The 14567-nt window shown below is 43.1% G+C and overlaps 1 protein-coding gene across 1 annotated transcript; it reads left to right on the top strand.

The window, feature by feature from the left end:
• The first annotated feature begins 694 nt into the window (after window positions 1-694).
• Window positions 695-1407, top strand: LOC118720143 (claudin-34). The gene has a single exon (XM_036440074.1). It carries the CDS (start codon window positions 763-765, stop codon window positions 1405-1407), a length of 645 nt encoding a protein of 214 aa, XP_036295967.1. The 5' UTR covers window positions 695-762.
• Window positions 1408-14567: the final 13160 nt, after the last annotated feature.

Raw genomic sequence — 14567 nt, 5'->3', positions numbered from 1 at the left:
TTTATCCTTCCTTCTATCTTTCCTTCCTTCCTTCCTTCCTTCCTCCTTCCTTCCTTCCTTCCTTCCTTCCCCCTTCCTTCCCTTTCCTTCCTTCCTTCCTTCCTTCCTTTTATATAAGATTTGTCTTGTAAAAAATGCGTGTTTTTTATTTTAAAGTGAGAAGAAGAGAGAGAAACATCAGTGATGAGAGGTAATCATGGATTGGCTGCCTCCTGCATGCCCCACACATCGGGGGCATGTGCCTGATTAGGAATCAAACCCTGACCTCTTGGTTCTTAGGTCGACGCTCAACCACGCCTGCTGGCCTCTAGCCAATCTTATTTGTGTCTTTCAAGAAAGGTCCAGAAGTGGAACTGCCTGTTTGAAAGTTTGTGCATATTTTGATTGACTTTAGAGACAGAGAGAGAGGGAGAGAGAGAAACATTGATCTGGAGTTCCACTGACTGATGCACTCATTGGTTGATTCTTGCATGTGCCCTGACCAGGGATTGAGCTCTGCAACGTGGGCCTGTTGGGAAGACGCTCTAACCACTTAACTGTCCTGCCAGGGTGAAAGTCTGTACACTTTAAGGCTTTCAATAAATCTTGCCTAAGGACCTTTCGCCAGCAGAGCATGGGGGTCAAGTGTCTCCATTCTGGAATATGGCATTTCCCTCTCCAATATGGCACCACTCACCCCCCCGGGGGAGGGGCACGTCCAGGTCATGGGTCCCACCCTCATGACGCCCTCTCTTGGTTTGCAGATCCCCTGGATACATAGCCATGGTCTTGTTCGACAAGGGCAATTGCCTGGCAGTGAGTTTCGCCCTCAACATGCTGGGATGGATCTTTACCATGGTTTCCATGGGCCTGCCTAATTGGCGCATATGGTACATGGAGAGCAGCCCTGCACCCCCCTGGGGGCTGGCCTGCGTAGGGATGTGGAAGGTCTGCACTTACCACCCCAATGGCCTCCAGAGCAGACCCATGGCGTGTCACCGCTACACCTACAGTGACGCCTACCTGCCATTGGATATCCTCCTCGCTCAGCACCTGCTGCTGGCCGCCAGCTTCCTCGGACTGCTGGGGAAAGGGCTCATGGTCATGGGCCTGCGGAGAGGGTACACCGGACAGCTTCAGAAGGACACCACCTGCGACCTGTTCTTCACTTCCAGAATGCTGAGCATCACAGCTGGTGCATTTATCTCCATCGCTGTCCTCTGTAACTACTACGCCGTGATAAATGAAGAGGCCATACACTTCCCGCCCTCCTTCCACATCCCCTACAGGCCGGACCGGCAGGAGATGGGCAGCACCGTGTATCTGGCGATTCTGGCTGCATTGCTGATGTTGTTCAATGGGCTGTTTACCATCTCTTTCCAGCAGCCCCCCCAACAGCCAAATGTATCCCCAATCTCCCAATTGTAAAGTTCCAGTTGCATAGCTTTGCAAATCCACGATGAGCAGTTTATGGGGGTGAAGTAACCATGAAATAGATCCAAGGACTCATGACCATGGCAAAGGTCATCTTTAGCAGCAAGTGGCCATATTGTACAATTTGGGCTCATCGATTGGTTAAGGAACTTTCATTAAAAAAATTCCAAAGAAACCACTTTCCACCTGTCTTACTGAATCTGGTTTTTAATTATTATTGAGTAAACTCGTGTCCTGGTGCACAAAATTTGTGCCCATTAAAAGGGGATTAATTAGAGGAAATATTTTTAATATTGCTATTTGCCCTTTCTCTTTAATAGAAGTGTCAGAGATGAAAGAAAATTAGTAAAATGTATATGAAAATCTTCCTCCTGTCAGAGTCTGGGGCACACCATGGAACCCAGAGTCAAGTCCCTGCCCACCCACGTGAGCCTCAAAATTGTGTGAGACCCAGACCCAGCCAGCACCCCCTCCCATTGGGCTAGATCCAGACCCAGCTGGGCCCACCTTTGTCAAGCCCTGGAGGATGCGGTGGGGGGCGGGGGGGAGAGACACAGCATCAGGCCTCCTGGCCCGGTGCCGGGGTCTGAACATGGCCTGAGGTCCCCCAGCCTGGGCCAGGATGGGGAGCGCATCCTGAGGTCTTCCATGAAGCCCTGCGGTATGTGGGGCATGGCCTGAGGTCCCCCTTGAAGCCCTGCTGAGTGGGGGTCATGGCCTAAGGTCCCCCAGTGTGGGCCAGGTAGGGGGCGTGGCCTGAGGTTCCCTGTCAAGCTTCGCCAGTTGGTCATGTGGCCTGAGGTTCCCCTTCAACCTTTTCAGGTCGGGGTGTGGCCTGAGGTCCCCCTTGAAGCCCTGCTAAGTGTGGGGCAGGGTGAAGGTAGTGGCCTGAAGTCCCCTGTCAAGCTCTGCCAGGTGGGGGGCATGGCCTGAGGACCCCTGTCCAGCCCCACGGGGGCGCAGCCTCATGTCTTGCTGATTGCTCGTTAAGGCTCTTTACGGGAACTCGGCCTATGCTGTGGGCGCAGCCATCTTGTGTGTGGAAACCCTGCCTCCACTGTGGGCGCTGCCTTTGTGGTGGAGTCATGGTCAATTTGCATATTCCCTCTTTATCATATAGGATAATCAATGCTATACATCTACTGCATGGGAATGAGAGTTGCTGGGATTCTCACAGCTCCCTCTCAAACTCCCACTAAAAACAGCCGGCCTGAGCTTCCGGGGCATGGCCCTAACCCCTCTCCACCACATGCACTTCCCCAAATGTGCCAAAGCAGCAGAGCGGGAGGAATCCCACTTCCATGACCACACTCAACAGTGACCACGCTTTTGCCACATTCGCTTTCTCTCTACTTCTTTCTCTTCTTTTCCTCTAGTTTTCTTTCTCCGAAGAACTTTAACACAAACCCCAGACATCATGTTCCTTCATTCCTATGCACTTCAAGATCATTCTCTAAAAGAAGGACATTTCTTCGAGACCCATAGGTTGAGAACCGCTAGCAGGGTCGCCCAAGACCATCGGAAAACACAGATATTTAAATTAAGATTCATTAACAATAGCAACATTACAGTGATGAAGTAGCAACGAAATAATTTTATGGTTGGGGATCACCACAACATGAGGAACTGTATTAAAGGGTTGCAACATTAGAAAGGTTGAGAACCACTGGCCTAAATGATTCCAATGGGAAGCCAAGTTAAGAGAACTACTGCACATAGTCATTAAGTAGTGCCAGGTTAACTTCATTTCTTTTTCCTCCTCCTCCTCTTCCTTGTTTCTTAAAGCAATGCAGACTGGTAAGGATAGAAGGAGATTTATTTATTTATTTATTTTATTAAGATATTATATGTGTACATACCTTACCAATCCCCACTAGAAGGAGTTTTAGAGGTAAGGAAGCTGAAACCACAAACACAGACTTAGTTTAGACCAGAGTCCAGATCTTTTGAGGTCCAGCTTGATATTCTTTTTTTTTTTTAAATACATTTTTATTGTTTTTTAGAGAGAGAGAGAGAGAAAAGAAGAGAGAAATAGAAACATTGGTGAGAGAGAAACATCAACAGTGGCTGCTTCCTGCACGCCCCCTTCTAGAGATCTAGCCCCAAACCTGGGCATATGTCCTAACCAGCAACCTCTTAGTTTCTGCGTTGACCCTCATCCACTGAGCCACACTAGCTGAGTTTGATGTTCTTTTCATCAGACATTCTACTGGCACTTGGTGGTGTCAAAGGTGTAATTGACTGGGAAAGAATTTAATATTTCATTTGAGAGTATAGATTAAGTGGCCTCTAATTACCTATGAGAGGCCATTGTTCATGAAAAGTCATATTCCATATTCCATGAAAAGAAATAAGGATGTTTAGTCCCCTTTAACTGAATTTCCTTTATAGTATCTTATCTCTCCCTTAGCCAATATCCTTTTGAAAATCAGGCAGAACATGATTACAAAATTAATTTTTGACTTATTTGTTTGAAGGAAAAGTTCATCAAGAAATAAACATCCCTTTTACCATCCTCAGAATGGAAAAAAAAATCTGCAGGGAGGTGTAAAGGCTGCCGTGAAGACAACTTATAACTGGGTTGGACTATCAAAGAATGGGAGGAGGTGGATATTTCTGCTTGGAGTTTAAAAAGGGGACAATCTTGATCTTGGCTGCTGTGGATCTTCAGGAGAAGGAAGAGCAACCAGGATTGCAAGTTCCAGAACTGGAAGAGAGCAAAACTCACAGGAAGATAGCACTTTAGATGTAGGAGGACCACAGAGAATGCCCTGGCGGTGATGGAAAGGATCATGGTGGTTAACAGGCACAGCTGGAACCTGCCCAGATCAATGATGCTCAACCAGCAATGGGGGACCATTGTTCGCTAGAGACCTTAAAGAGAAATAGCTCAGTGCACTTAAAGAGAAAGAGCACCAGCAAACTGATGTTCGCTTTCCACCAATACCAATGCAGGCCACCGTTTTGTTCCAGCATGTCAACTACTGTCCCTATCCTTTTTTTTTTTTTTTTAAATATATTTTTATTGATTTTTTTATAGAGACGAAGGGAAGAGGGATAGAAAGTTAGAAACATTGATGAAAGAGAAACATCGATCAGCTGCCTCCTGCACATCACCCACTGGGGATGCGCCCGCAATCAAGGTACATGCCCTTGACTGGAATTAAACCCGGGACCCTTCAGTCTGTAGGTCGACGCTCTATGCATTGAGCCAAACTGGATTAAACAGAGATTATGACTCTATTGTGACACAATGGAAATTAATGAAGTTCAGCCAAAGGCAGTTCTGGCCTAGATGGAGAGCTTGGCTTCACAATTCCTCAGTTTCTCCTCTGAAGTGAGAAGCCTCTGGAACAAGAACCAGTAGCAGCAGAATCCCAGCCAAGAGCCATTTGGGAAAATTTTGCTGACAATCTCCTCCCCCAAGGCCTAGTTCTGGGCACACTTCATTGCTGCCCTATAGCTTACTTGGAGAAGTCTAGGCAGTGACAGGGAGTAGCCAGCTTAGAGGATGCTAAAGAATGAGGTCCAAGTAGGAAGCTGGGTTCATAATGCTCAGGGCTGGGGAAAGACTTAGTTCTTTCTTGGATGAGTCTAGATCCCAGAGCTGGCCTTGCACCAAGAGAATGACCAGAGTAGAGGACTTTTGGTTCCAAATTCTATTTTGAGTCACACAGCAAATACTGGGAGGTGGGAGGTGGGAGGAGAGGTCGAGTAGAGGGAGAGATGCACCTTTTCCCATAACACTAGCTATATCTTCATCGCACATCTGGGATTCCTGCTAGTCCCCCTCTGCCCTCCAGGGGCTCTGGAGTCCAGAGGCAGGGGGGCGGGGAAAGGAAGAGAGAGAAGATGGAAATAGAGGACAGGGAGAGGAGGTGTTCAGAAGTCTCAGGATCTGGGAAAAAGTGGAGAAAAGCTTTCAAAGTAAAGCAAAGAGCAGCTGGAGCTGTGGTTCCTTCACTTCCTTGTTGCTCTCTCTGCCTCACTCTTTGAAAAAAATATATTTTATTGATTTTTTTACAGAGAGGAAGAGAGAAGGATAGAGTCAGAAATATTGATGAGAGAGAAACATTGATCAGCTGCTTCCTGCAACCCACCCCCTCCCCCCACTGGGGATGTGTCCATGACCAAGGTACATTCCCTTGGCTGGAATCGAACCTGGGACCTTTCAGTCTGCAGGCCTGGGACCTTTCAGTCTGCAGGCCGATGCTCTATCCACTGAGCCAAACCGGTTTCAGCTGCCTTACTCTTAAATGAGGAACTTCAGATTCTGAGTGAGGAGGATGTTCCTAGCTACCAGCATCAAGGACCAGAAGAAAGCGAACAGGTAAGGATTCAAGCCAGGGTTAATAAAAAGCCCCTTTGCTATTGATTCCTTCTGTGAAAATTTCAGAAGTAAATTTCCTAGATAAATTTTAGTTCATCTTTCAAGCTAGGGAAATACCTGCTACTCTCTTCTAATTAGCATTGCTAAAATGCCTGGTAAGATGAGCAACTAGATCAAGGCTCTCATTTCCTGTGGCTTTTGTTGAGGACCTGCCATAGCAATCAATGTCTGTGGAGTTTCATTCCCTTGGTTCTTGGTGTTCTCTCTGACAGTGAGAAATTCTTTCCTTCCACAGAACAAATGTCATTTTGTTAAAACCGAATGCCTGTCATTTATTCCTTGCAACTAAGGTACATTTTATTGAAAGAGTTTGGATGGTTCGCACCGAAGTCCTACAATGCAATTCTCCATTGGAAGCCATTTTTTAAATTATTATTATTTCTGAGCCTGTTAACTGGATTGCTATAAACACCTTTAAGCACTCCTCTCTTCTGAGAAAATTGCTCTCAGATCAGTAGGACTGAACATAGATAAAGAGGCAGTAAGATCATTTTTTCCCCCCTGAAACCAAGCTCCTATTTAGAGCTTAGTTTGTCTATACAAACTGGGGAATTGTGGGAGGTGCCACAAACATTACTGAGATTTCAGATGTATAGAGACATTTAGGGCTTGTTACCTAGAGATTGATTCTTCCCAGAGCACATGACTGATCCAACCATGTAGCAGCTCTGGGTGGAGCTGTGGGTGCATTCTTAGGACCCACGAGGGCTCACGCTGAACTCAAGGTAGGGTTTCTCAACCATGTCACTATTGACATTTTCAACCAGCTAGTTCTGTGTCGTGGGGCTGTCCTGTACCCTGTGGGATGTTTAGTAGCATCCTTGGCCTCTCCCCACTAGATGCTAGTACCCTTCCTCCAGTTGTAACAACTACAAATATCTAGATACTGCCAAATGCCCCTGAGGGAAATACCGCCCCCTGTTGAAAACTACTGACCCAAAGCACACAATTGTTTCTCCTGGTACAGTTGTAGAGGCTTTGAACACTTTTCTTCAAAGGGTTGCACAACCCCAGGGAGCCCCTAGAGAGCAAGGAGAAATGCTAATTGGAGCAGCTTTATAGAGGTGTCTTTTAAAATCTCTCTCTCTAAAGAGGTAATATGCTAATTGGTCCTAACAGTGTCCCAGTCATGACCATTCAACAGGCTGTGCGTGCGCAGAAGCCGGTGGTTGGGGACAGGGGCAAGGACTTGTGGCACCAGGACATAAGGCTTGTGTTGGGGACGCCCGCCGTGGAGTGCAGGCCAGAGTGAACAGAAACATGGAACAGAATTTTGTGCACTGGGCCTCTAGTACTTTGTCCTTGGAATACTATTAAAAGCATGAACCCTGACATCAAAGTGCTTGGGTTCAAATCCCAGCTCCATCACTTACTAGTTGTGTGATCCTTGGTAGACTGCTTAATCATTGTGTGTCTATTTTCTCATCTGTAAAAGGGAGTAAGATAATAATACCTGCCTCATAGAGTCGTTGAGAAGATTACTATATACAAAGCTCTTATCACAGGGCCTGCTACTTGGTGTTTTGAAAGTATTTGCTATAATGGTCTAAAATAAAATCAGCATTCAAGTTTTTTTTTTTTCTTTTTAAAAAAAGACTGTCCCTCAAATATCATAACGATATATGTTCTTTGTGGAAAATTGAAAGAAAGTAAAGGATAAGTTTAAAGAAGAGAACAAGTGTCACCCTTAGATTTTGTGCCAACTTTAGCAATAACATACTTTATTGTATATCAAGCTATTGTGATCACTTGTTGGAGAAAGGTCAGTCAAGACACTCAGAATAAATGTATCAAGTGCTTATATGGAGTTTACTGTGTACATGCCTCCAGGCGGATTGAAGAGGCTCAAGTAGTTCTTTGTCTTCTAGCAACTGGGGGATAATTTGCAGATCCCACTGAATTAACTTAAACATTAGGGCAACGTGCAAATGAAAACTAGCAAGGAAGGCAATAATTAGCAGCTCCGTGGAGCATTTTATTTTATTTTTTAATTTTTTCTAAAAAATTGATTTCAGAGAGGGAGGGAGAGGGAGAGAAACGTAGAAACATCAATGATGAGAGAGAATATATGATCAGCTGTCACCTGCATGCCCCACACAGGGGATGGAGCCCACAACCCGAGCATGTGCCCTGATCCGAAATCGAACCTGTGACCTCCTAGATTATAGGTCTACGTTCAACCACTGAACCACACTGACCGGCCTGTGGAGCATTTTAAATTGAAGAACACATTCTCACAGTGCTGCCCAGAAATTTCAAAAGGACAGTTTTTATAAACCTGCTTTCGCAGAAGCATGCTGCATCTTACAATAGCACAGCTGCTCACTGAGGTCACAAGAATAGTGACTGGCGGAGTTGGCCCCATGCCCAGGGCCACCAACCGAAAAATCCAGGGCTTTCCTCCCCTCACTTCCCTGTCACATATTATGCAATCTGGAAACAGTGCCTTCTGAGTGAGGAAGACTTGGGACAAACACTCATTTCAGGGGCTTTACAGTGATGATTTGATACACAAATATATTGTGAAATGATTACCACGGGTAACACATACATCACAACACATAACTTTTTTTTTGTAGTGAGAATATTGAAGATCTACTTAAATTTTTGATTATATATGGAGATGATAATAGTTTGAATAGATTGACTAAAATAAAATATAGTATAAAATTAGTTTACCTTTCTGAAAAATTTTGAGAAAATATGGCTACTAACAAATTTAAAATTACATACATGGCCCCCAATATATTCCCATTGCCTAGCACTGTTTAGAACCTTCACTATCAGGAATTTGGATCTTCATCTGTGGAGAAGTGGGAAGGTATTAATAAGTTTTAAGCATGGAGAAATTGTGACTGTGTATGTATGTATTTATTTATTTATTATTTTAATCATCACCTGAGGATATTTTTCCATTAATTTTTATTTTATTCTATTTATTTTTTAAATATATTGATTTTTTACAGAAAGGGAGAGAGAGTTAGAAACATCGATGAGAGAGAAACATTGATCAGCTGCTTCCTGCACACTCCCTACTGGGAATGTGCCCACAACCAAGGAACATGCCCTTGACCAGAATTGAACCTGGAACCTTTCAGTCCACAGGCTGACGCTCTATCCACTGAGCCAAACCAGTCAGGGCTTTCCATTGATTTTTAGAGAGTGGAAGTTAGAGAGAAAGACAGAGAGAAATAGCAATGTGAGAGAAACACTTCGATTGTTTGGCTCCTGCACGCCCCCGCCAGGACCCGGGCTGTGGAGGAGCCTGCAACCGAGGTATGTGCCCTTGACCGGAATCAAACCCAGGACCCTTTGGTCCACAGGCCAACGCTCTATCCACTGAGCATAACCGGCTAGGGCATGACTGTTTTTTGTTTTTTTTTTTTAAACAGAGGTTAATTTGACTATACTGTGGAGAATAATTTAGAGGGCACTGAGGTGGCTGTAGGAGACTGGGTAGGCAGCTTTTCAGGGATCCAGGTGAGAGATTATAGCTGCTTGGTGATGGTTGAGGGAAACAGCTTTCTGTTCAGTGTCTCTAATATAATTACAGTTCTGAAGAGAATGTAAAAAATGTACGTGGGAGTGTGTCTGTCAAGGCAAATATAAAAGGAATCTCACAAAGGAGCCGCTGAAGATTCTAGCTTCTTCTGTCTTTAAGTGAAGACCACAGATTACCTGATGCACATACACTTGTTCAGGGAAGAACCACTGAAATGGCAGCTCTACACCATGCAGAATGTGGCCCTAGGCCGTGAGGAGTATTTGGCTTTGATCCCGAGTGAGGGGAACCTCTGGAGGGTTTAAGCACAGCAGTCACGTGACCACCAGGTCACGCACTTTACTGAGATGATGCGGGCTATTGTGTTGAGAATAGGCTGAAGCAGGGGAAGATGGCAGAAGAAAGACCCATTTATTTAAACAATTCTTTTTTTTTAAAAAATATATTTTATTGATTTTGTACAGAGAGGAAGGGAGAGAGATAGAGGATTAGAAACATCGATGAGAGAGAGTCATCAATCAGCTGCCTCTTGCACACCCCCTACTGGGGATATGCCCGCAACCAAGGTACATGCCCTTGACCGGAATCGAACCCGGGACCCGTCAGTCCCCAAGCCGACGCTCTATCCATTGAGCCAAACCGGTCCCGGCATATTTAAACAATTCTTTATTGATAGGTGTTTTGATTGTTTTTCATTTTCTCTAATTTTAGCCACAAAGTAACAACGATGTGTAACATGTTATTATATCCTTTATTTTTAAGAGATAAATTCCAAGTGGAAGTCCTGGTCAATGATGACTTTTTTGTTGGAAATAATAAAGTGTAGTATCTTTAATAGATAATATTGGTGACGATCATGGTGGGTTGGACTGGGAGTGGTTAAGATGTCTTTATTTGTTTTTGTTTCTGCAGGTTTCTTATCTTTACTTTCTTCTTTCTTGTCCTCTATTGCTATATCTCCAAGGGACATTTCTCCTCCATTTTTTTCCTGATTTCCCCCCCCCCCTAAACAGTGATTCTTCAAGGCTGACACCTCTGCCTATTCTAGGTACTTCATGTAAGTGGAATCACACAGTATTTCTTTTATTGTGTCTGCTTAGTTCTCTTAGTAGAATGTTTTCACGGTTCATCCATGTTATGGCATGCATCCGAATCTCAAGCACTTTTATGGCTGAATAACATTCCACTGTTTGTATGGAGCACATTTTGTCTATTCAGACATCTGTTGATGGGCTCTTGGGTTGTTTTCACGGTGATTGGGAACATTGCTGCTATGAGCATTGGTGTGCAAGCTAACCCCTCCCTGGAAACTTCCAGTCCAGCTCTGTAGCCTCAAAGTCCAGACACTCAGCTGGGTGGTGGGACAGTGTCTGGCAAATAGAAAAGAACAACTAGCAGCAGGCAAATGGTTAACATTTTGGTTTGAAATTTTATAAATTTAGTTTACCTCCCTTTATTTTCTTTAAAAAAAAAAAAATTATTGTTGCCAAAACCGGTTTGGTTCAGTGGATAGAGAGTTGGCCTGCGGACTGAAAGGTCCCAGGTTTGATTCCGGTCAAGGGCATGTACCTTGGTTGCGGCACATCCCCAGAAGGGGGTGTGCAAGAGGCAGCTGGTCGATGATTCTCTCTCATCGATGTTTCTAACTCTCTATCCCTTTCTCTTCCTCTCTGTAAAAAGTCAATAAATATATACATAAAATCCTGCAACACTGGCCCTACATCACCATCTCCGGAGTTTAAAAAAAAAAAAAAAAAAAAATATATATATATATATATATATATATATATATATATATATATATATATATATCTCATTGAAAGGATTACATATCTCCCCTTTCCTTCCCACCGACCCCTCCCCCCACCCCAGGCCCTCACCACCCCACTGTCTGTGTTTGGAAGACATCTATTGCCAAATTGCCTTCCAGGAAGTTAGACCCAATTCATAATGCTGCCAGCTGTGTACAAGAATGCTTGCTTCCCTCTCCTTGTGCCAGTCCTTGGCAATATTTCTCTTTCTTAAATTTAATCAAGCACGAGTTCCAAGTATGCCTTTAAAATAATTCTAATATAAATTAGTTCACTCTCCCTCCACTCCCCCCCCTTCCCCAGTTCCCTCATTAAACACCACTCCCTAATGTCCCCTAGGTCAGCTCTTCTATTAAAGTTCAGGCCAATTAGCTATTCAATCTTTTCTGGTTAGTGCTGACAATTTATTGTTTTTCCTGTTCCCAAAGGTAGGAGAACCTTATCAAACTGATTACATTTTTTGATTTCTACTTGAAGATTTTTAAAAGAATTAACTGACAAACCCAAAATAAGTATAGAAACACAAATCTAAGTATTTTTTTTTGAACCATTCATTAGATATCAAACTTCTGGTGAATTTTTAATCAAGAATCTCATAATTGCTGGGACTTTAAAGAAAACTCAGTCAAGCAGGCTTAATTATGAGGGCAGAGTAAATTTTACATTTTTTTGGTAAATTTCTTTCAAAAGTACTTCATGATTGGGCACTAATCCTTGAGTTTTTCAGAAAAAGCACCTTCTCTAAAGATTTTCTTTTAAGCTGAAAAGACTTAATAAGCAGTCTAGAATTCTTTGTGGTAGAAGAAACAAAGGCAAATTAACTACAGTATGTGCATAAATTTGCATGCATACATGTAAATGTAAGTTCTATTTCTCTCTGTTCCTTGGAGAATCACTGGGGGAAATTAATTTTAAGAGAATATCTACCAGGCCTCTCAAAGGTTAAATGAAGTTGAGGAGTGCTACTGCAATTTGATTATGTTTTGTTCTTTTTGGGTTAGTTATCTAATATAGATGGAAGCCCTATTTTTATACATCTGTATAGGTCACCTGAAAGTCTGCTACAAAATTCTAATATGTTTTTTCCTTTAGGAAACAATTTCCCTCAAAAGGTTACCTTTGTTTTCGTTGGGCATAGAAATAGCAAAGGAAAATGGATTATATTTTGTGTCATTGAGTTGTAAACAGAAATATATACTTCTGTACTCTGCAGGTAATCTTTTCTTCTTCCAAATGTGGAGGTTTAGAAGAGGTGTGAGCTGCTATTATAGTTTTGGGGAGAGGAGAATCAGGGTTTCCGTTATAGGTGGGAGGAAGGATGACCATGGGCATGGTGAGGTTGGAGGCTAATCAAGAACCAAATATATGTTTGTACAGGGTGGGGCCAAAGTAGGTTTACAGTTGTTCATATGGGAAATAATACAATAATTAATAAATAATACAAGAATAAACTCTGTTTAATGTATTCACAACTGTAAACCTATTTTTGCCCCACCCTATATATATATACACCAGATTATTATGATCTCTGAATGAATACTAATCTGGCCACTCAGTGTGTGTGTGTGTGTGTGTGTGTGTGTGTGTGTGTATATATATATATATATATATATATATATATATATATATATATATAGAGCCAGGTGCATGAATTCATGCATGGGTCATGGGTGGGGTCTGGCCAGCCTGGCCAGGGGGAGGGGACATGGGCGGTTGGCCAGCCTTCCTGCTGGTTGAACTCCTGGTGGAGGGGACAATTTGTATCAATACATTAGCCTTTTATTATATAGGATATACACTGAGTTTATTATTTATTAGATATTTTGTAATCTTTATTGTTGAAAGTATTACACATGTCCCCTTTTTCTCCCATTGACCCCCTCTAGCCTATACCTCCCCACTGCCCTCCCCAGGCCTTCACCACTCTATTCACATTTCTGATATTGGCCCATTTCTTGTATTTAATTGCTCCTTAATAATACCTCCAAAAATTTCTTCTGCCCTCATAAAATCCTCCAGTTATCAGACTTCACCACCTTCTACTCTTTCTTTTTGCAGTCATCTCCAGATGCCCGGGTCAATGTTCTTCCTTGAAAGGAAAAGTATCTTCAGGCTTTCTGTCATTCTTTCCAGCAGTACTTCAGCACAATTCTTGGCGATTTAAACACAGTGATTTTTATTATCTGTGGTAATTATGTTCCATAAAGGAACCTTGAACACCGAATTTGTGAATGTTGAACCATTGCTTCTGGGGGAAATACAGGATTAGACATCAGGCAATGGGTTAACCTTCCCTAGTAAATGGGCCACATCTAGAAATGCAACTGCAATAGGAGCCACCCCTGATGAAGCTTATGTCACCCCTGATGAAGCTTATGTTAACCCACCATCCTTCTCTAAGAAACCTCCTCCTCTGCACAACTGAAAAAGTTAAAGTGGGGATGTACTAAGAATCACCCTCTGCATTTCTTAGGAATTTCACAATGACACTAATTGCTCTCTTTCCCTCATATATAGTATTGTTCTTTACTTCCCATTTTGAGTGGAAGGAGTCAGTAACCCTGGGGGCTTCCATTTGGCTCATTTTACCTGTGGATTAGATACAATGGGATTTTATCAGTGGTAAATAAATCCTTAGCAAATAGGTAAACCACCACGGGCTGAATTCAGTGTCATTGTGTCCATTTAAAAATATATATATTATACATTTAAAAAATTGATTTCAGAAAGGAAGGGAGAGGAGAGATAGAAACATCAATGATTAGAGAGAGAATCACTCATCAGCTGCCTCCTGCATACCCCTTATGTGCCCCCAACTGGAATCAACCTGGGACTTTTCAGTCCACAGGCCGACGTTCTAACCACTGAGTCAAACCAGCTAGGGCTGTCATTATGTCCTTTTAAAAGCACATGTGGGCTCTAGCCCATGGACTGAAGGGTCCAGGTTTTATTCTGGTCAAGGACACATACCTTGGTTGCAGGTTTGATCCCTGGTCCAGCTCAGGATGCATGTGGGAATCAACCAATCAATTTGTCTCTCTCACATCCATGTTTCTGTCTCTTCCTCTCCCTTCCAGTTTCTCTAAAAATCAATGGAAAAGTATCCTCAGATGAGGATTAAAAAGATAATAAAAGCACACTAGAAATTGGACTCAACCTCCTTTATTACCTGAATCTTCTAAGCTTCCCCTCTGTTTAGTGAGTGGCAGTGGTGTTAATTCAGATCCAGTGTTCAATAATCTCTAAAAGGCTAGGTGTTTTTCATTGCCCAGTGCAGTTTCTTTGGTAAATAAATATTGACAGGCCCCTTTGGGAAAGGATAGGTAGAAGGTTGATTGTGTGTGTGTGTGTGTGTGTGTGTGTGTGTGTGTGAAGTAATTTCAGGATTCTTCTTTAAGGCCCCAGGCTTTCCTTCATTAGGGAGCTCAGGGTCTGTGAACTAACATAGGGT

This window comes from Pipistrellus kuhlii, unplaced genomic scaffold (genome assembly GCF_014108245.1).
Source record: "Pipistrellus kuhlii isolate mPipKuh1 unplaced genomic scaffold, mPipKuh1.p scaffold_m20_p_16, whole genome shotgun sequence".
Taxonomy (NCBI): domain Eukaryota; kingdom Metazoa; phylum Chordata; class Mammalia; order Chiroptera; family Vespertilionidae; genus Pipistrellus; species Pipistrellus kuhlii.
Note: the sequence above shows the minus strand (reverse complement) of the source record. Positions and strands in the feature narration are given on the sequence as shown.

What these genes read in the sequence shown, in the direction of transcription:
- LOC118720143 (XM_036440074.1), top strand. Translation starts at nt 763, where the DNA reads ATGGTCTTGTTCGACAAGGGCAATTGCCTGGCAGTGAGTTTCGCCCTC.